Source organism: Scardinius erythrophthalmus (assembly GCF_964197995.2).
Source record: "Scardinius erythrophthalmus genome assembly, chromosome: 20".
Lineage (NCBI taxonomy): Eukaryota > Metazoa > Chordata > Actinopteri > Cypriniformes > Leuciscidae > Scardinius > Scardinius erythrophthalmus.
The window spans coordinates 31,859,893-31,885,087 of NC_138240.1; the positions used below are offsets into that span (position 1 = coordinate 31,859,893).

Below are 25,195 nucleotides of genomic sequence, written 5' to 3' on the forward strand. Positions count from 1 at the left end.
GCAGCTTTATTTTTACAGCCATCTTTCATCATATTTACCAAGAATACCAATAATTCTGACCATGATTGTATGTCATGTGTCTCAACCTCATTTGAACGATTGACTGGATGCAATAATTTATATTTTAAAAGGTTAAAAATATTAGTATTTTCCTTTCCTTAGTACACCCACCTATCGTTTCACTTCAGAAAACATTTATTAATCCGCAAAAACTTTATTTCCATGGTCTGCTTTAGGCATTCTATTAGCTATAAGTAACATTGCAACTACATGTCAACTTATTCTAACCCAAACCTAAAAGTGAACTCTAATGAAAGTTATTTGACATGTAGTTGCAAAGTTACTTATAGTTAGTAGAATGTCTGAAGTGGACCATCGATATAAAGTGTAACCGATTCATCCACTGGAGTCATATGGATTATCGTCACGATCGCTGTGTGTGGTTTTTCAAGCGTCAACTGAGTGGCACCCATTCACAGAGATGAATTGTTTAAAAAAAATCTTCATTTATGTTTATCTGAAGAAAGAAAGTCATGTACATCGGGGATGGCATGAGGGCAAGAAATTGGTGAGAGAATTTTCATTTTTGGGTGAACTTTAATTACATATAAAAAGTGTCAATGGAAAAAGCCATCACAGGGTTTTTTTCTGGTTTGGCATGCATGGGGATATAACAATAAATAAATAGAAAAACAAACTTCAAATCTATTGGCCAAACAAGTTATCCAAAGGGAAGTTAATCAGGGACAAAAGCACATTTCATGATTCGATCAATTCCCAAGGAATAAAATCAAGTTGTGTGCTGCATGAGTGACTGAAACCCTTCACTGATACAATTTACACAATCAATACAGAACTGCATTAAAAAGAAATATAGATATATATAAAGATAACTATAAAGAAGAGCCAACTGTGCAAATGAAATGTAGATTTCACAACTTTTTTGGGCCAAATGGACCACTTGTAAAGTAAATTTTATTAGCTGCACTTTCATTGTTTCAATACGTTCAATCTTTGGAGTTCCCCATAATGATATTGACACAACACATGTTCTTTAATAGGTGAATTTATGGCATTTTATGCAATTTGGTTATGTATTTTGTGTGATTACAGTGATCCGTTTCATAAGAGCCTCTCAAATGTACTAGCAACCTGCTGTTACATCTGCTCATGACATCTGAAAATCTGAAAAAACTAAATCAAAATCTGTTTTATAGTTTGTGCTATTCTATATAAAAAAACACAGCACAGCATTTTAAGGTAAACTATTGGTGATAATAAAAAATAGTTCACTTCTATACCACCTACTTTTTAGTGTAAATTAGTTTAAATAAGATAACTTAGGTTTTTTTTTTTGCTGAAAAATATAACTAACTGTAAGCGTCACATAAAAATGTATAAAATTTTAAAAACAGATATTAAGTTTTAGCATGTATAGCTTGCCCTCGCTCTCATATCAGTGTGTGTTTTGCTCTGTGAGAGGCTGAGAACGTTTAATCCAATACAGTGTTATGAGGTCAAAATCTGCTTGTCTTAATAGCTGATTTGATTTTCAAGAAAAATAAGTCGATTTAGGGAAGCGGGTCCGAGCTCATTTCCTGCCTGTGCCTCTTCTACATTTTGACTTGCATTATTTGTGTTGTTATGGAGGTTGATTGAGTCAAAGACATCAAATCATTTGATATGGACTCTTCATATGAGTGTACAGGATTTCACTTGGAAACTGCTATAAGGGTCCAAAATGAACTTAAGCGCCAGCAAAACAGAAATATGAGGAACAAAATCCTAATGGGTCTAGATTTTTTTTGTGAGAGCTGGTGTTTTACAAAGAGATTCACTAGTATGTGATGCTTGAGCTGATGGGGAGTCAACTCAAAAGAGTCTAGGATAAGAATTGATTCTTTTTGTAAAATCATTGATTCATATGGCTGAAGTCAGAGCTGACTTGTAAAAAAAAAAATAAAAAAAATAACCTGTTTTCCACAAATATATAAACCAAATATATCAAAAATATCTGATTTACTGTGCAAAACTTGGGGTCGGAAAGATTTCGAACGTTTTTGAAAGAAGTCTCTTATGCTCACCAAGCCTGCATTTATTTGATCCAAAATGCAGTAAAACAGCAATACTGTGAAATATTACAATTTAAAATAACTGTTTTCTAATTTCGAAAATGTAAATTCCTCCAGTCTTCAGTGTCAAGAAACATTTCTTATTATTACCAATGTTGAAAACAGTTGTGCTGCTTAATATTTTTGTGGAAACCGGGATACTTTTTTTTCCAGTATTCTTTTCTCTTGAAGATTTCCGAATCCCACCATTGACAGCTAAGGCAAATAGTTAATTTTGGACCCTGATTGATACGTTTTTTAATGACAACAGGCATGTGAAATGAATGGAAAATATTGAAAAGGCATACATATCCACTATCAATGTTGAAATGTAAGATGCATTTCTATCCGAGCTGTGCTTTTCATACACCCTTCATGAAGTTGACTGAACTATCTGAGAATAGGCACATGCTGTTCTCTATGCTACTTATAAAACTACAGCCGGGACACTGCCTCAGTTACCGCTATGAAAACGTATTGGCATGATTTGCAAAAGATGTGAATGAATAAATCATGTAATGTAGGAGAGCAAACCTGCCCATTCCATTTCATTCCCGCCCCCGTTCCCTGTAGTTCCTGTAGGACGGTGAGCCTCAGTCGCCCCATAGCTGCTCCGTTATGAGTTCGAGTTTGCAGAGGAACCAGCGTCGCATGGGGCAGTAGTACTCGTAGTGGAACTGCTCGAACTCGGGCGTCTGGCGGATGTCATGCAAGAAGGAGATGTCCAGGTCCGACTCCAGCAGGACGAGGAGGAGGGGAAGTAGAATCACGAGGAGACCGATGGCCATCACCACCAAACGTGCGGCACTGCTCAGACAGGCCTGGATCTGGTGCCGCCCGCTCGACGGGTTACACAGCGACTGCCGGAACGCCTCTCTGGCGAGTTCCCTCTCCCTCTCCGCCTGGAGCTCCACCTGCATCTCTGGATCCGCGTGCAGCTCCTTCAGCAAGCGCGCGGGACTCTGGAAAAGCAGGTCTAGGCCGCCCTGACCCTCCTCCACTGGCGTCGGGACCATGCTGGCACACGGGCTGTACGCCGTGTCAGATATGGTGAGGGTGCTGCACTCATCGTCTTCGTTGTCTACACGGATCTCTCTCCTTTCCTCATCTGCTCTCGTCCTATTGGCTGCCTCGTCTTCTCGTCTGCCTTGACCGTGGTTTTCCCTCTCCTCTATCTCTGCTTCCTCAGGAGTGACCGACGGCTTCAGTGGGGACAGATGGACAGATTCCTTCAAAGCCGAGAGTCCTGCGGAGTGAACAATTGGTTGTGTTAGGTCACAAAAAATTCACAGGATTTCAACGACATTTCCTGAAGGACATACGGGTCAATGTCAGGATAGCTAGTATTATAGATTACATTTACATAGTGCTTTTCTCAGCACTCAAAGGGTTTTACATGGAAGGGGGGAATCTCCTTAAACACCACCAATGTGCAGCATCCACTTGGATGATGATGCGACGGCAGCCATATTGTGCCGGAACGCCCACCACACAGCAGCTTATTGGTGGAGAGGAGACGGAGTAATGAGGACAATCAGTAATATGGGGATGATTAGGAGGCCATGAGGATGGAGAGGTCAATGGGCAAATTTTTCCAGGATGCCGGGGTTACAACCCTACTCTTTTTTCAAAAAGGATATCCTGGGATTTTTAATGACCACAGAGAGTCAGGACCTTGGATTTAAGTTTGTTTAACCGTACACCTCAGTTTATAAGTAAGTAACATTTCATTATTGTTTCCATTCTGTTATAGGAAAAAAAATCTCTACAATTTTTAAATACAGAAAATATTGTACTTGGCAAAAAGCAGAAGAATATTTGTGTGGGGAAATGCGATGATATTCGATAAGGTAATTAACTATTAGACTTTTTTTTTTTTTTTTTGCATTAGAATCCTATTAACATTCAAGACCAAAACATTTGACACAAAACATGTTTTCAAAGACAAATGTAGGTTATTAATGGGTTTTCCCATATATATATATATATATATATATATATATATATATATATATATATACAGAAATGACCCAAGAATGACCCACATTCATAACATTCACTGTACACAACATCCTTGAGCTAACTAAAATATTATTTTATGTCATTGTGGCCTGAAAACTATTCCTCAGTTTAAAGCTTTTGCTCTTGTAGTGTGCATGTCGTATGTGTTTATACAGCAGTTTAAAGGCATGGCTGCAGTCTGTGTTCTTTAGACAAGTCCCGTCTAAATATAGACCCAGCTGCCTGGGTAGTGTGGATTAAGACAAGTCTCCCGGCTAAGTTGCCATTGACGTCGATGCTTCTCCATGCAACTATTCTCTAACACACACAGACCTCTGTAATGTCATGTAACTTAACCATCTTCTCATTTCCCAATGATATTTTAACATAGCTGCTATTGAAAAAGAATTCATGTCTCTTCACATAGAAACTAGATTGATGGTTTGAAAGCATTAATTCCACAATTAGTAATTAAATGATCTATAATTGACAGGGCGTACTAGATTTCAGGGCATCAGCATTGACAGCTACTTAACAGTGCCTGAAATGTAATATTTGTCAAACTAATAGGATAATCATGAGTTATCTATTGAACACCTTATACAGAAGCACACTTAAACAAGTAGATGCAGGCATGGGCAAAAAGAAGATGTCACCATGGCGACATAGAGAGACATTTAGCCCAGGAGGATGGAACAGTCATCACTAGCAAGACTATCATGGCTACCATGGCAACAGTTAGATGCAACAATAACTTAATATGAGGTTGATTTTTGTAAAGAAAGTGAAAGATGTTAAAAAAAGTAATTTTGCACAAAACTAAACATCCCCTGCCCTCCACTCAAATGACAAAGAACTAGATTTTTCCATTTTCTGAAGAAAATTGTTAATTGCCTGTGCAAAATGATTGCAACTTAAATGCTTTTATTTGAAACAACAACAACAACAACAACAACAACTGTTAATTCATTAATCATTTCTGTTTAGTGAGCCACAGAGTTTAATTTTAATCACAATGCTTAATCATTTAATTTGGGCCCAATCCCTCAGGTTTACATCTACAATTTTCCCTAGCAGTGTCATAGATTTTGTCTTTAGATAAAATATCATTTAAATGAAGTCAGTTTACATTTTAGTCAATTATACTCTAATGTAAATCTAAAATAATATCCGAAAATAACATAGTTTATGAGAAATGAAAAATGAAACAAAATATTTGTATAAACATTTAACCAAAAATCATGACATTTAACAAAAGCTCCTGAAATAATATTATAATGACCACACTACTGTACTACAATGTTGTGAATTCTTTTGGTTTAGTTATTAATTTTCTATGTTTTAGTGTTGGCTTAATACGTGCATTTTTGTCAACCCTTTGGTCATTATTTTATTATATTACATTATTGACAAGTTAAACCAAAGAAGAATCAAGACTTTTCAGCTGCCATTAAACAATAACTTTCAAAAATGTTTCACTTATCCATGTCGTATTTATATAAATACAGTATACAGAAAATTCTCAAGATATCTTCTATGTTATGTTCAAAAAGACAACATTTTATTTTGGGGTAACCGATCCCTTTCATTTTTCAGAATGATACAAGGATGCTAGTCAATAAAGAAATCAAGTAGGAGTCATCATTTTAACAGTATTTTGGAAGCTTCCGTACCGGTTCCTGAGATGCGGTTTCCATGGCCAAGCAACCGCACATATACGTCTCGTGCCGTGTAGTTGGCCATGCGGAGCTGCAGGTTGTGATGTGTGGTGATCTTCACCTGACAGCGAATGGCATCCGCCCGCTCTTCCAAACTTTCATCCAAGACCACATTCAAAACCTCATCTGCATCCTCTTGTAGACATTCCTCAGCAACAACTTCACAACCCACCACACTGTGAACACCGCTTCCACGCTCCCCCTGCTCTCCGAGAACCTCCATATCTGACCCCCTCCACACCTCCCTCTCAATCCCAACCTCACTGCACAATGACTTTCTCACAGCTTCTGTCTGGTTGAATGATGCCGAACACTCTCCCTAACTCTTCTGGCTGGGTTAATGCTGTAATAAATCACACATACCCATAGGATGGGGTCCTGCCGGCCCCTTTCCTTCACCGGATAGCGGGCATGTCGGCAGTGTTAACAAAGTCAGGGCATTAGGGGTTGGATCAGCCCAAATGCAGGATGAGCTATTTATACAGCATCAGTCATAGCACAAGGCTTTGCTAATCACAGGGGCTGATTATGGTGAAAAGATCCACTCCGGAGTACAGTACAGCTAGCAGACCTGATCATCCTGATCTGAGGTGTCATGCTGTAGTCAAGTCAAGTTATCTTCATTTATATAGCGCTTTTAACAATATAGATTGTTTCAAAGCAGCTTTACAGTGATAATAGGAAATTAAAGTAACAGAGATTGTTTTGGCTTTACAGCAGCTCTAGAATAAAGTTATTGTCCAGCTAAAGTTATGATTGTTTTGATTGATTCACTTCCATCGCAACGATCATTAGTTATTAATTTAGGGGCCGCTAACACGACACCGTTCTAACAGAAAACCCTTAAGTACTATCTGCGGAAACTTTAAAACCGCAAACCTGTGAGAACGCTGATTGCATGCACATGCGTATTACGTGTTTAGTCTATAGGTATGCGCGTTTGAATATACTGTATATATGTGCGCAGGCGCGTAGTCCTTCTTTATAAACCAACCATCTACAAACTACTTGTCTGGGCCTGAACAATCTCTTTTTATTACTTTATTAAAGAGTCATGAACCCCCCTGTTTCAGCACCAGTTAAGGCTGATTTATACTTCTGCGTCAGACCTACGCCGGAGCCTCTACGCTGTAGGCAACACGTTGGTTTTCATTTATACTTCTGCGTCGTTGTCCGCGTTGACGCACAATTACACATGCAGAGGGAGCATGTAAAACCTGAGGGAGGGATTCTAGCAGACCAATCACAGCACTTGCGTCCACATAGAATTGACGCGTTGTTACATTTTTGGAGAGGTGCACGCCAGGGTACGCCGAAGGGTACACGTGCTACACACAGCCTATGACGTAGCTACGGCGTGAGTTCGACGCAGAAGTATAAATTGGGCTTTAGTTCTCACCACCGTTTTGAAAATGCTACAAAAGTGGGCGTGGCAAACTGCAGAGTCGAGAGGGAAGAGGGGAGACTGACAACACAACAATAACTTCTGATTCAGACATAGGACTGGATTATCACAATATTTTTTTCATATAATCCGATAGCGAGATTTATTACGATAATCATTTACCATTAATGGGAAAGGAAATGCTTTCCACATATTTGTTAGAGCTTGAAAATGAATGTAAACATGTAAACTTGTTTGTTCACAATTAAACTCCACGGAGTAGCAACCTGTTACGGGTGGCTGTAGTCACAACTTGCACAACGAAGGAGATTAAGGAATTAATAGTCTTTAATAATGAATGCAACTCAGGAGAACACAACCAAGGAACAAAGGATAACTCAGGGCTTATAAACACAAGAGGTAATCAGACTAGAAACAGAACAGCTGTGGGAAACTAATTAACAACCAATGAGACTAATTAGTGAACTAAGGAAAACAGAATCACAGAAACTGAGCAGACAGAACATACATGTTACAGTAGCTCTCCCTCCCGGAAGGTGCGTCCTCACTCCTTAAAGAGCCCATCTGTGGAGGGAGGGAGGGGGCTCTGAAGGTGGGTGTGGAGCTGGTGATGGACAGGAGACAGTGAAGTTGGTGGAGAGAGACAGCATGGTGGAGCCAACAGTGGGAGGAGCTTTGACTGAAGGGCTGGCTGGAACCCAGGGACTGACTGAATAAGGTGGAACCAGGGTGCATGGAGTATGGAGAGGCCAAGGATCACAGTGACATCCACAGCCCAGAAGCCCGAGGTGGAGCTGCTGGCTCATGGGACCGAGGTGGAGACAGGGTCTCAGCAGAACGTGGCGATGACAGCGGGAGTGAGGATGACAGGGAAGCCGGAGAAGCGGCTTCACCAAGCTTCTCCAGGTCTCCTGCAGCCGGAGACCTGGAAGTCTGTGGTGGATGCAGAGCGACGACTGACTGAGCCAGAACCATGAGGGAGCCTGGATGAGACCACAGACCACGGTCGAGTCAAAGGAGCGCAGAGCCAATGGGCTGACAGACCGAGGCGGAGACATCGGCCAAGAGCCTTGAGGTGAAGCCGGGGAATCCTCATACTAATGCTGAGCTGTTGATCAGGAACCCCGAGGCGAATCCGATGGGCCGCACAGAGTTAGGGTGCAGGCAGAGCCGAGGAGAAGGGCGACACCAGTGGAGCCGACAGAACCAGCGAAGAAGATGGGACCAGGAATTCTGGTGGGAACATTGGTGGAGGAAGATTTCCAGACAGAACCAGAGCATGCGGCCAGAACCGGCTTGGAAGATGAAGACTTGAGGGTGGGGAGTCGTGAGGAAACTGGATCTGGTCCTCTCCTGGCTCTGAGATGGACTTAACACAGCACACTTTGACTCCAAGGAGACCCATGTGGCAGGCTCTAGCACTTGTTCTGTGGTAGGCGTGGACTTTTCTGCCACGCAGATGGTGAACGGGAAGTCGTCCAGCTGAAGCACCCACCACCGATATTCCTCCAGCGCCCTCTGCTCACAGTTCATGAGGCGATGTAATACTAGTAAGTCCATATTTTCCTTATATTACTCACTTGGAGGGTCCTGTATTCTGTCAAGGGTGGCTGCAGTCACAACTCGCATGATGGAGAAGATATAGTATATAGATAGATACAGTATATAGATATATAAAGATATAAATAGATATATTATAAGGAAATTATAGTCTTTAATAATAAAGTCAAGTCAAGTCAAGTCAAGTGTATTTGTATAGCGCTTTTCACAATACAGATTGTATCAAAGCAGCTTCACAGTATTAAATTAAAATAATACAACAAGGTTTGTTTCTAATGGAATTTATTGATTGATACAATTAAAATTAAATATCCCCAAAATATCCCCAACTGAGCAAGCCAAAGGCAACAGTGGCAAGGAACCGAAAAACTCCATCAGGTGACCTAATGGAGAAAAAAAAAAACTTGGTAGAACCCAGGCTCAGTCGGGGGCCAGTTCTCCTCTGGCGTTTATGAACTAGAGGTCGGATTTAACTGTAAGATTAAAAATATTATATGAATGCCTGGCTGAAGAGATGCGTCTTTAATCTAGTTTTAAACTGGGAGAGCGAGTCTGAGCAACGAACAGTATCTGGAAGACTATTCCAGAGTTTTGGAGCTAAATGAGAAAATGCTCTCCCTCCTTTGGTGGATCTGGATATCCTAGGTATGACCAAACGCCTCGAATTTAGTGATCTTAAAGAGCGCGATGGATTGTAGGGCGATAGAAGATCCGTTAAATAGACTGGAGCTAAGCCGTTTAGGGCTTTATAAGTCAGTAGCAATACCTTGTAGTTAATACGGGACATTATAGGTAACCAATGTAGTGATATTAAAATCGGTGTTTCTTGATGTAGTAAGAACTCTAGCGGCTGCATTTTGGACTAACTGTAGCTTGTTTATTGAGGATGCAGGACAACCAGCTAATAAAGCATTACAGTAATCTAGTCTCGAGGTCATGAATGCATGAACTAACTTTTCTGCATCAGAAACTGATAGCATATTACGTAGCTTAGCAATGTTTCTAAGGTGGAAGAAGGCTGTTTTTGTAACATATGAAATATGATTTTCAAAAGACAGGTTGCAATCTAATATAACACCCAGGTCTTTTACTGTAGAGGATAAAGTAACAGGACATCCTACTATGTTAAAACGTAGTATTGTGAGAGGTTTTGTGGGTGTTTTTTTGAACCGATAAGTAGTACCTCTGTCTTGTCTGGATTTAATAAAAGAAAATTACGCGTCATCCAATCTTTCATATCTTTAACACACTCTGTCAGTTTAGATAATTTAGCATTTTCATCCTGCCGTGATGAAATATATATTTGAGTGTCATCAGCATAACAATGGAAACTAATTCCATGTTTCCTTATAATATTTCCAAGTGGCAACATATATATTGAGAATAATAGAGGGCCTAACACAGATCCTTGCGGCACTCCATAGTTTACTGGAGTTATGATCGATTTTTCTCCATTTAAATAGACAAAATGATAGCGGTCAGATAAGTATGATCTCAACCAGCTTAATGCTTGTCTTTGAACGCCAATAAATGCAACTCAGGAGAACACAACCACATCAAACATAGACGATAAAGGACAAGGAACTAAGGATAACTCAGGGCTTATAAACAGAGGTAAAAAGAGGCAATTAGAGTATAAATAGAACAGGTGTGGGGAACTATTTAACAACCAACTAGACTAATTAGTGAACTAAGGCAAATAATTTATTAGTGACATGCACTGACTGTGTCACGATACAGACTCAAGTTCCCTTTCGTGGTCACAACAAGTTACGTTGTGACGACGAATGGGGTTTCGCTTAGAAAGCCTCTCATCTTCGAGAAATAAAATGAGCCAATGGCAAGCAAATACCATGGGTCTGCGGAATTTGCATAACGTAACTCCGCCCCACCTCGTGGGTACATAAGGAAGTACGCTGGCAACATGCAGATATGTATTCACCAAGTGTTTCACTTCACTCCACAAGCCATCCTAAGATTGACAATTCATCTCTACTCTCTTCGAGACAAGCTTCTCTTCAGGTGTTGGTGTGACGGTGAGTTCCAGTGAGTGCACATTCCCTGCTGATCTGTGCAGTGATCTGCCAGTGTTTGTGTGTTCATCTCCCTGGTCGCTTCAACACTCTGCGGACACTTTTCCTCTCACAAAAGAGCTTGCGAGTGGCAGGTCGTTTTAAAGATGTCTCGCACTTGTGGTTGCGGTCGACTAATCTTGGCACAATCACATGGGTGTATATCACGCTAAGGCAGCGTTTGTGGATGACTCATGTTCTCACTTGACCATCGCAACGCTTCGGTCGAGACTCAATGACCTTGTCAGAGGGAGAGTCCCCTCATCCACACCCCGATCTACCGTGAGAGGTCGTACTTCGGCTGGTGGCCAGGGTGACCTGAGGGTGACGGTGTGGACTAATACGCAGACGATATGTCCTCCGCTCACATCCCCCTCTCCAGAGTTGCAACCCGCAAGTGTTCCGATTGAGAGCACGGGACTGTCTTCGGAGGGTCCTGCATTGTCTCTTTCGGCGCTCCAGATGACGAGACGATGTCAATCGCTGCATCACAAGGTGGGCAGGAGTCCTCGGGGAATGAAGATTCGGCTGTGCTGCCGCCTTCAGGTGTGCTAGTCTGATCCCGAGCTGACGGCCATGCTTTCCCAGGCAGCCGCGGCCATTGGGTTAGAGTGGAGTCATCCACCCTGCCCTGTGCGTTCGTGGCTGGATGATTAGTTTTTGGGTGCGATCGCTGATCCCCGTCAGCGTCCAACCACAATGCCTTTCTTCGCAGACGTGCATGAGGAGGTCACAAGGTCCTGGAAGACACCCTTGACACCCGATGCAATTGTGTCAGCAGAACGCTTCCTCCCATGGTGACCCAAAGCACCCCTCCAAAGCCTGTAGATTTTCGTCTACTCAGGTGGCGAAATCCTATAGAGCTGTGGGGTAGGCAGCAGCCTCTCTGCATGCCATGGCCACTCTGCAGGTCTACCAGGCCCAGATGCTCAGGGACATGCAGGACTGACCCAGGGCTCTTTGATGAGCTGTGTGCCGCCACTGACCTCGCTCTCCGGGCGACGAAAATGACCGCATGCTCCCTGGGTCAGGTCATGTCCACATGTGTGGTCCAGGAGAGACACCTGTCAGTGGCTCAACCTGGCCGATATGAGAAATGCCGAGCGAACCCATTTCCTCGACACTCCTATATCCCAGGCTGAACGCCAGGCTAAGCGGCGCTCTTGAGACGGGCTGCTCAGAGATGGTGGTCAATTCTTTCAAGGAGATGGGTAGCAGGGCCACTCCTTCCCCCGGTGGAGGGCCGGGGTAGAATATTTTGTTCTACACTCCCCGCTGCTCGCGGGTCTCATTTGCGGCATCACAAAGCGAGTCTCTTCGTCCAGCCCACACCAAAATCCTCCATCAGGGTGAGGTCACTGCAGGTGGCTCGGTGGCTGATGTCAACAAACTCCTTTACATATTCCTCCAGGCGTCTGCCACCGGTGGATCACAAGACAAGAAGACAAAGGACGATGATGGGCAGGAATCTCAACATGTGAGTAGTTCAGGTAATAGACAGGTGATTGTGGAGTGTATGCAGTTGGTGAGCAGGAAGGATTCTGGGAAGTGTAGTGCTGCGAGTAACTGAGTTGGTGTTTGTGACAGACTAGTCTCGCGTAGCCAGACCTTCAGACTGACGGCAGAAGGTCTGGACTCTATCGTAGCTTTTCTTGGCCAAGGACCGCCCAAGTGTAACGCAACCAATCACAGTTTGTTTTGTTCCGCGTCATGTTTAAGGGCGTGCCAATATAATCTCGATGACCCTACATTAACAGACCTAATCTAGCATCTAATCTAATAAATGACTCATTCAAGAACGTTGTACAAGTTTACTACAACAATGGAGCCGCAAACTTCACATACTTTTGCGTTTAGTTAACTACTAGCGTTTAGTTAATCCTGGTAAGCCTGTCAAATTTGGGAATGTTTGGTTCAGAAAATGTGCTACCAGGATGGTGTGTCCATTAAAACACAGGGTCTCAGTCCATACTCATTTATTGTAACAGATCAGCCATAGAGTGGGAATCAGATATAGAGTTGTATGGTTTCTATAAACAAATAAACAAACAGAATCTTAAATATAATTAACACCATAGAACTTCAACTAATAAATCATTAATCACATAATCCAATCCTAAACAATTCAACATCAAAAAAGCACAAACTTACATTGTCAGGAACACATCAACTCTACAAAGGCTCTCATTAGGAGAGAAATAAAGGACAGTCTGCTTCCATTACATATGGCACACACCAGCACACCAAACAATAGTGATTTATCAATCATTAAGTGCACCTGAGGAGACTTAGCTCCTCCCATGACTGGCTACATCATGTGATCCATAGGAATTCTCAACAAAGCCCTTATTGTCACAGTTGTAAACACAATGGCTTTCTTCTTCCACGAGGGGTTTTGGCGTCATGGTATTTGTTTCCAGGAGGACCGATAAAGAATGCGACACGCTTGTCTTTACATCCTGTAAAATTCAACCAATCAGATCGAAACTCCTGAAGTGTTTTTAGAAAAGTGTGCCATATGCATCAGACGTTCACCCAACGGTCCGTGGGCGTGACGTCTGAAGCTGAGACTAGTGACAGACTGGCTGTTGTCATGTTTATTTTTACGTAAATTTTATCGAGATTTCGATATGATATTGTTTATCACCCATCCCTATTCAGACAATTTTATTTCACTCTCAAAATAATCAAAGATCCCCACGCACTGTCGCAGCATTAATAACTTTTGGTGCTAATTTTGCGGCGTTTTTATAAGCCATTTGATCGGTAATATCGGTAAAACAATGTTGATGATTCTCGTTTGTGTCAAAGACTCAAAATGTATTTATGAGAGCTTAGTGTATGTGATGCAGAAACTCTTATAAAGCAAAAACAAACACTCATTTCTAATCCATAAATGCATTTCTGTCAGGGTTCTGTCACCTCTATTTGGTTTATATCTGGTTTGGTGACAGAGCTCTGACATTCCCAGTTTGTCATGTGTTTGTGTTTAGTCTGGTTTGTTGTGAGCACATGGCTTGTCTTTTATTCCTTGTGGCTTGTGCCATGTGCTCTCTTGTCAATTGTCTGGCCCCTCCCATCTTGTTACCTGATTATTGATTCATTTGCCCCACCTGCCTTGTTCGTTACCTTCTTTTGTTTGCTTCCTATTTAGGCCCTGTCCCAAATGGGGACTTCATGCGGACTTTCGGTCTTGTGGACTTGAATTGCGCGTGCTCGCTGAGTCTACGAGTCCGTAGGCCGTCCCATTCAGCATTTTAACGCTCTGAAGTGTGCTCAGCAGCGCCCCCTTCCTACCCTTGAAGCGGTCTTCCACGAAGTCCGCATAGAAGCAGGCTCCACGCACTTTACTGTCACCCCCCTTTTTGAGAATGGACATTAAAATGCATTATTCAAGCTTAAATGGTTGTAATTCAAGAATGCTTTGGAGTATAGACCTAAGTTTGGTCTTGTTTTAAAGGGAAAAAATAGCAGCAAAAGCACTTCAAAAAATTAAAGTATGAAAAAGTTATGGAAGTTTAAATTTACATTAAATCAAATATAATTTATTTAATATTTTTATTTGATATAAAATATATATTTTACAAAATATGTTTTACAAAAAAATTACTATAAAATCAAAGCCATATATCTAACCAAGTTGTGTTCCAAATTTGAAGTTGATATCACAAAAATTGAAGTTCCCATGAGATTTTGTTTAGGCGTATTACCAAAAATAGCCACCGGGTGTCATTGAATTCCATTGAATTTAACTGTATGCATTCTACCATAACAAATTAATAAATTTCTGTCCAAACATCACTTCTGTCACAAAATATGGAACCTTGAGACTCAGACCTTTCTGACAATATGTGTTTTGTCAAGATTAGAAAATATTTTGATCATAAATTATGAAACATAATATTGCCCAAAAGGGGAGGAGCCTGATAAAATAATTTAGAGTACCGTTTCTATGGTAACACAATGTTCAATTTCAAAACAGTTTTCACAGGATGAATTCTGAGATTGTAAGCTTTCAAATGATACCTAATTTATGATAACTACTAAAATATGTAATGTAATAAAAAAAGGTGATAAAAAAAGATAATATTATATTTTAGAGGATAATATATATATTATACTTTTTAGAGGATAATATTATTTTATATTTTTTATTGACAAATACTAGATTAAATGTTTTATTATGAACTTTTAGCATGAAAACCAAAGTTTCAATTATTAAAAGTGTGTGCGTCGACTTTTTGTGACAAAGGTCAGAACTCCTGTTATGATGTCGATTTTTTGAGGTGCGCTCTTGTCATAAATTCATCTATTACTGTTCCTGCATAAATGGTAACAAAAAACAGTGCTGAAATATCTATTAAGGAGTCTTAGACCTTTCCAACGATGTATAGTTTGTCATGACTAGATTAGGATTTAATAGTAATATAGTGAAGTAAATTTAGGTTGCCCGTATACGGGCAGGTGACAGTTAAGGGGTTTTAACTACCCAGGAATCCCTGCGAAAGGCCAATCAGACAACAGATGGGAGGAGATTTCACTCACGGATAATTGTTGACATGGCTGAGAAGAAAATATTACGTTTTTTATGACCTAAATGTACATTTTACCAGTTGTTACCTACAGTTTATACAAACATTATGGTCATCGACCAGTGGTTGATGTCTCAAATAACAGCGCGTTTAATAATACGATCGCATTATGATTCATTAAATAAATAGAACCGAATGGCAGGGCTTTACTGAGTCATATGTAAACATAGTATGAATATTGAAACCTGTAAATTGAAAAAATTATGTTTAAATGATGTTTTAAAATTGTAATCTTAGTTCAAATGGAACATTATGTATTATTATGTACAACTGTATACATTATTTAAATAAGCATGATGTATCTATTGTCTAATGCCCAGGTGATATGCACAATATCAAAATATAGAACTGTAAAATTAGGCTGTGTAGTTGACATGCAGATAAGACGTCGGATACGCAAAAATGTGATTTCTCCTGTCAAACAACAACCAGGGCGTTATTTCCGGCGTGCCGATTGAGTCTGTCCCAAAAATACCAAAGCGCCCCCGTGGACTCGCGCCAATGGCCCTAGGTCTGCACTACATGACGTCACCAAAGTGTGGACTCTGAGGAAGTCCACAAGTCCGGAGTGTGCCATTTAGGACAGGGCCTTAGCCTCCCTGTGTTTGCAGTCCTGTGCTGGTTCGTTGTCTAAGTTCCCCTGTGTTTCCTGTTCCTGCCGATGCCTGTCCTGTTTTCCCCCACGGGGAGTTTTTGTTTGTAGTGTTGTTTTATTTATTTTGTTAATAAACACCCATTTGTTTCTGCACTTGAGTCCTCGCTCCTTTCACCACAACCCAGTCCGTGACAATTTCTCTCTTAATGTATGCGATCTTACAGTTTGAAGGACGTCATAGGAAATCATGCTGTCGTGAATAATTAAGTGAAGAATCTTCTCATAGGATAAGGACACACAGTCTCATGAATAATTATGAGTCTTGTACTATGGTACAAGAAAACCAATGTAGACATGAAGATTAATTAAACTCGGATGATAAAAATAGTGCAAAAAAAAAAGAAGAAGCATAAAATAGACTAGTTTTCTCCTGCAATTAAAATTAATGGATGGTAACATTGTCTTCTATGATGCTCAACATGCACACAACTTAGTTTAATTTAGTTTAGGGTTTCATGACCCTTTGATATTTCATGAACATATTAAAAGAATAAAACATTTAGGTTAAGTGAGTTAAGATCAATTGTTAACATTTGTGGCATTATGTTGATTACCACAAAAATATTTTTAATCATCCTTCCTTTTCTACAAAAAAAATTGTCATTGAAATATGGTTATAGTGTATTTTAATTGTATGTTATTTATATCATATTTGTAATTACACATTTGTAATAAAGTTGTAATTAAATTGCAATTTTGTACATTTAAAATATAAAGTAAAACTTTTAATTAAACATTATAAAAAAATGACACATTCATGTCATGAAAGTGGACTCTAAGTAAATTTTTTGGGTCAGATATTCCTTTAAGGCTTCTAGCAGTACTGTTGTGTGGTGCAAAGCAACAAAAAACACAAGTGTGTAAGACTCAAAGACGATTTAAATATTTCTCACCCAAAGCAGTTAACACTGTCTAATCTAACAAATCAACTCCTTGCAGTAATCACTGAATTCCTTGATTGCTGCATAATGAATGATTAAAAAGCCTTTGAACGGGATGAAGCTGCTATATCTAATAGACAGTGGAATTTGGAAACCCACTGTAATATCTAAGATCCGAGTCAATAAATGGTCTACTTTAATCAAAAGCTATGTTGTTGTCTTGATTGAGTTGTAAATTTCCCCCTTAAAATAGCTAAAAGCTACTTCAGCATTATGTTGACAGATTCATCGTACCAAAGAGAAGCCAGATTTTCATGAATGGGTCACTGTTCTCTAAGGTGGAAAACTGAAACAGTTTGACATTAGAACACAATCCCCAATGATACTGCACAAAAACACCAAAAAACGTTAAAAAAAAATTTTTTCAAGGGGTCCTATTAAGCTTTTTTACATTTTCAACTTTCTATAGAGTGTAATGAAAGGAGGGGATCCGTAATGTTGTATATAACTCCCTGAAACGCATCCATTGTAGTCTTGATTTTTCTTTTGGGAATGAACACGTCATAATATTCCTCATTTAAATAATTTCCACCCAAGGCAAACGCAAAAAAGCGCCAAGGCCGCTTTATTTAAGTTAGTAATGTGTTGAAACTCGCGTTTGTAAGTGGTGTGACATTTTCCAAACACGCTCAAATCAGATGACCATTCACAACACACTGGTCCAGCCGACCAATCAGAGCACATTGTGCTTTTCGGAAGGACGGGCTTCATAGAGACAGGAACTAAACAGAACTTTTCTGACAGACTGGGAAGAGAGCAGCTGCAACAATATCAAATATGTGAAAAGTCAGATTTGTTGAACTCACTGCAAAACTCTACACACAAATCCCTTCATTTCTCATTGCCTAGACCATGTTGTCATTAATAAAGCACTAGCATTCAATATTGTTCACTCAAGTCAGTACAGCTTCAGCTCAGTTAGCACACAATTACCCAGGTGGAAACACTAAGAGTCAAAATTTAACACACATCAATCAGATCCTTCAATAGATAGATAAAAGGGCCCAAATCAGTTTATTGAGTTTTGGAACAATGGATCCAGAAAGACATGAAGGAAGAGATCGAGGAGGGATAAGAAGGAGGAGGAGAAGGAGGAGGAGGAAGGGCAAGGACAAGAAGACAAGCAGTCTCCGATGAAATTCAAGCCACTCTAGTTGCCCATGTCTTTATCAATGGTATGACTATGAGGGAGGCTGGGCTACGAGTAAGGCCAAATTTGAGTCGCTTTACCATCGCCCCGAGAACCTTCAGGGAGGTGTGGTGGCAAACAAAATTCTATCACTGAGACAAACGTTTCCAATCGTCTTTGATGAGGTGATTTTCTTGCAAGAAAAGGCCAGCAGTCATACAGTCACACAGAGTGGCTGCAGAGTGTGACAGTGAAGCATCCTTTCTCCTTTAAAGTCTTGACTCCCAGAATGTTATCTTTCTAGGCCAATGATGGTATTTCAACCATATGTGGAACATTTTTAGACTTGTTCATCATATTGTCTCCTTGAGTGGAGGCCCTCCTGTCACGACCAACACTCTTTACCATTCCAATACAATTCCATATTAGAATAAGGTTTGTGTGTGCTCTTTTACTGTCATATGATGGTCACACACATCTTACAGTAAGTAAATATAAAAAAAAATTAGAGGAGAGAGTGAAAAAAAGAAGAAGAGTAAAACAGAAAAAAAATGTTTTGTTTTTTTTGTGTGTGTGTGTTGTACTGTGTAGTACATGAATGAATAAAAATGTGCCAATGTATCCATTGGTTGTATCTTTTGTGTTCATCATGTGAAAAGGTTTGTGAGGGGGTAACCACAAGCAACATAACTTACCAGTTTTGGAAATGTTGTTTTGAATTTATTGCACCAGTGTGTTAGACTATGTTGTAGTGTGTGTGATTTTGAGGACTTATGTGTAATGTCTGAGGGCAAATTTTGGTTTTTCAGCAAGAGTGAATGGTTTTGAGTGTAGAGCTTCATTTTGACCTGAAAATAGGATGTTTGGGGAATTGACGTTATGGATTTGTGTTTATAGTTTTGAGAATACGAGGCATAGTTTCAAGAAATGTGTTTAAGCAATCAAGAAAAACTGTAATACAGGATGTACAGGGAACTTCTGAGAAGGGCCAGTGTGACATTCATTTGTTAAAACCTTGTCCTCTTCTCCGGTAACTTGATCTTTAAGGGGCTTTGTATTGAATTAACCAGCTTCAGGACTCCTCACATGGACTACACGGCTTTATCTCCCCAGACTCACGTGACTAAACCCTTACATGAAACACTCTGATCATGCTCCTCCTTCACTCTGTTCCGAATGATCTGAGTTTAAACAGCTAAGTGATTCAATTCAAGGACATCATTAAACCAGCAGCTTCTAACTCCGTAAGCATGTGCACTTGAGTGTCATTGCTTTAATGCACACCTCTAACAGCACAAGCCCGAGCAGGCCTCTCATCTAATCACTGCTAACATGCTGTCTGCTGGGATATTCACAAGTATTTTTAAAGCTCTGATTGGAGTCTCCACAGATACCAGCACCTCATCGGCTCACTTTAAACATTTCCCATGAGAATGAGGGGTGTTATACCTGGCAACAACGTCTATTATAAAGTTGCACTAGGTCAGTTTTTCATTCAAAATATACAATGGGCGATACAAAAGTGGTCTTGGACTTTATTATAATACTCATTGGCGTGAAAAAAGCATCATGTGAGATTACATGTATTTACTTAGGCCGTGAGTCTACCAAAGCATTTTTTCTTAAGGCCAGCATATTTTTTCCCCAATTGTTTTCAATGGGAGTGCTGCGTATATAAAAACACCAGTAGCGTGACATGGCGCTGAAAGTCTATTTCACGCTGTACGCTGCACGTTTGGTGTTTTTTTCTGGTCGTCGAGAGTTAAACGATGTTCAACTTTGGGTTAAACGCAGCGCTCATCACTGTAACTTTTTACCCAGTCGTCCAATCAGTGTTGGAGGGGTGGGATAAATACACATACTGCTTGTACAACAACAACAGACGGCAAAAAGACAGAACAAAATCATTTAAAACAGAGGCCAGAGCTAGTACTTTACATTGTGTCCACATTTTTATATTCAGAAACAAACTATGAAATCAAATACTACAAATACTTGCATGAATATTTCATATCATAGCAACCAAATGCTATGAAATGGAATACTATACTAGTCATGTCAACTGGAGAGAAAAAAAAACCCTGCTTGGCTGCCTGGCGTTTTCAGCTGGAAAAAAATGCTTTGGTGGACACACAGCATTTCTAAAATAAGACTAAATTAAGTCATTTTTTTCAAAGGTCAGTGAAAAGCAGTGCTTAAACCTTCAGATGTTGTTCATCCACACCTGATTCAACTGTTTCTCGCAAAAGTGATGATCTATCCATTCAGTCGTATCTGACTCTCAGGGACCTTAAGGACAAGCATTCTCTATGCTGTTTTGATGGTTTCATTTCCATCTGATTTGATGGTGTCGAGCCAGCGTGTTTGTTGCCGTCCCCTTCTTCTGATTCTACTGACCATTCCCAACATTACTGGCTTTTCTAGCGAGTTTGCACGCATAATGTGGCCAAAGTCAGTCAGTTGCAGTGATTTCAGCTTCTAGTGACGTCCTTGGTTTTATTTGATCCAATACTTCTATATTTGTTTTCCTGGCTATCCATGGTATTCGTAACATCGATTTTCCTTCTATCTGCCTTTCTTAATGTCCAACTCTCGCACCCGAAGACGAAGGTTCTGACTGATCTGCATTTGGTACGTCATATCTTTGCTCTTCGCAATACCAGATCAATCAATCACCCTCTTGTAGAATAAAAACATATTTTTCTAGTATATTAATATGACCAGCTCATGTGGATGAACAACATTTTAATCATAAATCATAATCATAAATGATCATAATCATTTGTTAGTTTTTTTTGTCATTTTCATTTCAGGGGTCAAAGTTTTTTACAGTTGGAAAAGGTTCACCTTTAAGGTGTGTATGCATGCAGGTGTTTTTGTGTGTGTTACCAATGTCTGCCGAGGAGTCTCTGTTTTCCCTGCTGGAGCTCAGTGCTGGTAGGAGGGGCTCCATGTTCATTATGAGCTGTTTATGACTGAGTGAAGTAAAGCTTCTGCTTTGCCCAAACTGAGATCTGAAACACCCACAGAAGCAGACACAGAAAGACAACATTTCATAAAACATAGTTTTCTAAATAAAAGAGTTTGATACTATACATGTCATATTCACAATACAAGGCATCATAACCAGACCAGGACTGCGTTTCCCAAGAGCATTGTAAGCCTAAGTAGATTGTAGAACCAATTGCCACCAATAGTCTCTACGATCAACTTAGCTCACGATGCTTTTGAGAAATGCAGGCAAGATCAATCAGAAATCAACATAGCCAACTAACAAATAATTTGTTTTTTTATTGCTCTTTTGACATCACTTATTTCAAATATAACACTTTTGTGAGAAGTGTACTTAATTGTATTAAATATACACTTGTATGTATTTAAAATCTTAAAAGTATATTTTTAAAACTGTACTTGCAGATAGTATAATAGTTATATACTACTGAAATAAAAGACTACTTAAGTGTACTTAGAGTTCACTTTCACGACTGTTTTTGACACTTGAGTACACTTTTAAAAGGTGCACTTTGTAATAATGTAAATTTAACAGTTTTAGTTTCAAATCATAAAAAAAGTTTACATTTTAATTTACAAATAAATTTAATATTTAAACTAAATATTTAACTAAATTTAAAATATTTATACTAAATTGCAAGTTTATCATTACAAATGTATAATTACAAGTTTATTTAAAATGACTTATTAATTATTAAATACATGTTAATACATTTTCATTTAATTGCAAATAACATGCAATTAAATGTCCAAAAACATAACATTTAGTTCGAGAACTTCGAACACAAGTAATATTATTTCCATATTAAGTGCTAAATGTAAAAATAAGAGAAAAGAGTTCATTACATACATAAGTCTCAAAAACACAGTATCCAAAATATAATTTGTTTAATTGTGAGGGTCAGTGTGAGGATGGAAAATGGTCAAAGAATGCTTAAATGGATTATACAGTAAGTGAAAAAAAAAAAAAAAAGCTAAGTGTATATTATGACCCTTTAAAACCATATATAAAGAGTCCCCACAACCTTCTAACCCACAAACAGTATGTCTGAGTGAAGTGTCATCTAGATACAGTAAGAAAAGTGGTGGTAAGATATATTGAAAATTGATGCCGACCTGTGTACAACAGGAGGTTCTCTCTGAATCTTCGAACTGGCTTCAATCACTTCTTTAGCCACCCGACCACTGGAATCAAACCAGAAACAATCATTTAATCCACTTAAATAATGTGAAATAAAATGACACATAAGTAAAATGAAAATAGTGATATTAGCATGCCTGGTATATGATTTACTCTTATCAGGCCAAATCATCTCACCTGTAGCGAAATCGGCTTCCCTTGAAAAATATACTGCTGCTGGACACAGTCTTTATCTGACTTGACTTTGCACATCTAAATCACATAAATCAGAGAAAAGCAATAACATTTCGTTATGACTGAAATTGCGTTGCTTATACTGTATAAACTCGAAATTGTGAGAAAAAAAGTCAGAATTGTGAGATAAAAAGTCACAAAGTATGTGTTTATTATCTTCCACTTCACATCAGGTGTTCTCCTTAAGTTGAGACCTTTATACTGTCTTAAAACTTATTTTTGTAGTTTGGCCTTTGCGTTAGAGCAATGAAAATGGTGTTAATGCATCTTATTGAATGTATTATTTATGTGTGTGAAAGTATGTATTATGTTTGATAACACTTTATTTGAAATTCCACTTTAGACATTCTACTAGCAATAAATAACTTTGCAACATGTCAACTAACTCTCATTAGAGTATTAGTAGACTGTCTGCTTAATTTCTGCTAACACTTTATTTTGATGCTCCTCAACAGACGTTCTACTGACTATTGCATTGCAACTACATGTTAACATATTGTTCTAATCAAAACCTAACAGTCTACTAATACTCTAATGAAAGTTAGTTGAAATGTAGTTGCGAGAGTTAGCGGACATGTTGTTGCAAAGTTACTTACAGTTTAGCAGAATGTCTAAAGTGGACTACTGATATAAAATGTAACCTTATTTTTAAATTGTAAAGCGCTTTAGAATTTTTGTTTTTAAATGTACTTTAGAAATAAATATGTATTGCATTTTATTGTAATGTGTGTATCTTTTTTACCAGCTTATCTTACATTGCATGTCCTGTAAGCAGGACCATATGGAGTCTGTGCCTGCTGTTTCTTCCAGCTAACAGACTGCAGTATTCTCATTTCCATTTAACAGTTTTTGCTATATATAAATCCATTCAGCATAATTCAGCAGATTTTCTAGCAGATAATCAGTGTAAAATGTGTACTGATACTGTGTGGCCTGCTCAGGAGAGCAGTTTGTCATTGATTGACTGATGTGTGTGTTGTTAATATGAAGACAGGGATAACTGCCAGTGTCCTGGTTTGATATGTGCAGGCCTGCTGTCATTAAAGCTCTTAATTAAAGGGCTTTCTACAGTAATGTGACACCACTCACACATAGTAACCAGAAACAGAGAAAGAGACAGAGGCACTTATATCAGGGTCATTCTCAGGAAGCGGCGCCATTCGTGTGCTGTGTTTGTCCTCATGACTTCATTCTGATATAATCACCAGGATCTAGAACTTAGCCACATTATATGCAAAATCTGTTTTCAAAAATGTATATTTATAGGTTTCATTGAATTTTAACTAATGATTTCACAATGTATTTTTTATACATTGAATGACCTCTGGAAACTCCTTAAAATGCTTTATGCACTTTCTGTTCAACTCACATTCTCAAAATATGTAAAAAAAAATATATATTCCACATTTCATTAAGTAATTTACATTGTCACAGTAGTCCATCAAAGTGAAAATTCTTACTAAAAATATCACTAAAATAAAAACTGTAAATTATGTGATGTACTATACTATATGTACTACTTCACTGATCCAAAAACTCCCAAAGATTTTGTATTTTAACAGGGTTGGCACAAAAAAAGAGAAAAGTCATGGGTTAATACACATACATACATACATTTAATTATTTTAGCATTACATTAGTACTATTTTCTGACATTGACCCATACACCACTGTTCCATAAGATTTTTAAATGTTTTTTAAAAGTCTCTCTATATAAAAAAAAATGCTATTTAAAATAACTGTTTTAATTTTGAATATATTCAAAGCTGATTTTTCAGCATCATCATTACTCCAGTCTTCAGTGTCACATGATCCTTCAGAAATCATTCTAATATGATGATGATTTGCTGCTCAAGATTACTTTTTTATATATTATCAATTTTGAAATTTAAAGTTATGCTGCTTAATATTTTTATGGAAACCATTTTTTTCCAGTATTGTTTATTGAACAGAAAGTAAAAAATAAAATAAAAAACCTTTGAATGGTGCTGTATAAAAACACCAAACCACAAGCAAATGCAAAAGAGACACATACTGTACGAAGTGTGAAGAAAAGAGAGAGAGTGAGTAAGAGAGAGAGCGAGAGAGAGAAAGAGTGAGAGAGAGAGAGATAAAAGGACGGCTCTCACTTGTAAAATGCCTGATTTTCCACAGCACATTTCCACAGATGTTTACAGGCTGCTGGTGTGGAGGTGTGGAATGTCAGAACCAGTTTCTTCTGCAGAGAGATGAAAAGACAGAATGAATAACTGAAGCGTGGAATCTTAGCAAAGGTGACAACAATCAACTTAAGTGAACAGGGGGGTAAAAGGACATAAAAAGATCTATAAATTACAGGAGATGGAATCTGAGCACAATGTCATAAATAATGAGAGCTGAACAAAATGCTGACCCAAATCTGTGTGCATATTAGTGAGAGTGATGGCCGCTGAGTGCAGGACGGCTTTACCGGGAAGAGTGCAGGGAACATGAGAGTGTGGATCAATAGAACACGTCATAACGGCACAGTCGGTTAACCGGTTAGCAGTACATTGACTGGAACGAACACAATGTACACTACAATTATTAACCTTCATTTACACTACAGATACTGCAATATGTTTTACAAGGACATATATTAGTGT

At 38.9% G+C, this 25,195-nt stretch overlaps 1 protein-coding gene across 1 annotated transcript in view; it reads right to left on the minus strand.

Moving 5' to 3' along the window:
- Positions 1-2,704: 2,704 nt before the first annotated feature.
- The window catches only part of frmd3 (FERM domain containing 3), a gene marked incomplete at both ends in the record, with an annotated part of 69,992 nt that continues 47,501 nt past the window's right edge, over positions 2,705-25,195 (minus strand). The window contains 5 exons of the mRNA XM_081348356.1: positions 2,705-3,357; positions 21,074-21,198; positions 22,313-22,381; positions 22,515-22,589; positions 24,701-24,789. Coding sequence (XP_081204482.1) covers positions 2,705-3,357; positions 21,074-21,198; positions 22,313-22,381; positions 22,515-22,589; positions 24,701-24,789 — 1,011 coding nt within the window. The remainder of the gene's footprint in view (positions 3,358-21,073; positions 21,199-22,312; positions 22,382-22,514; positions 22,590-24,700; positions 24,790-25,195) is intronic.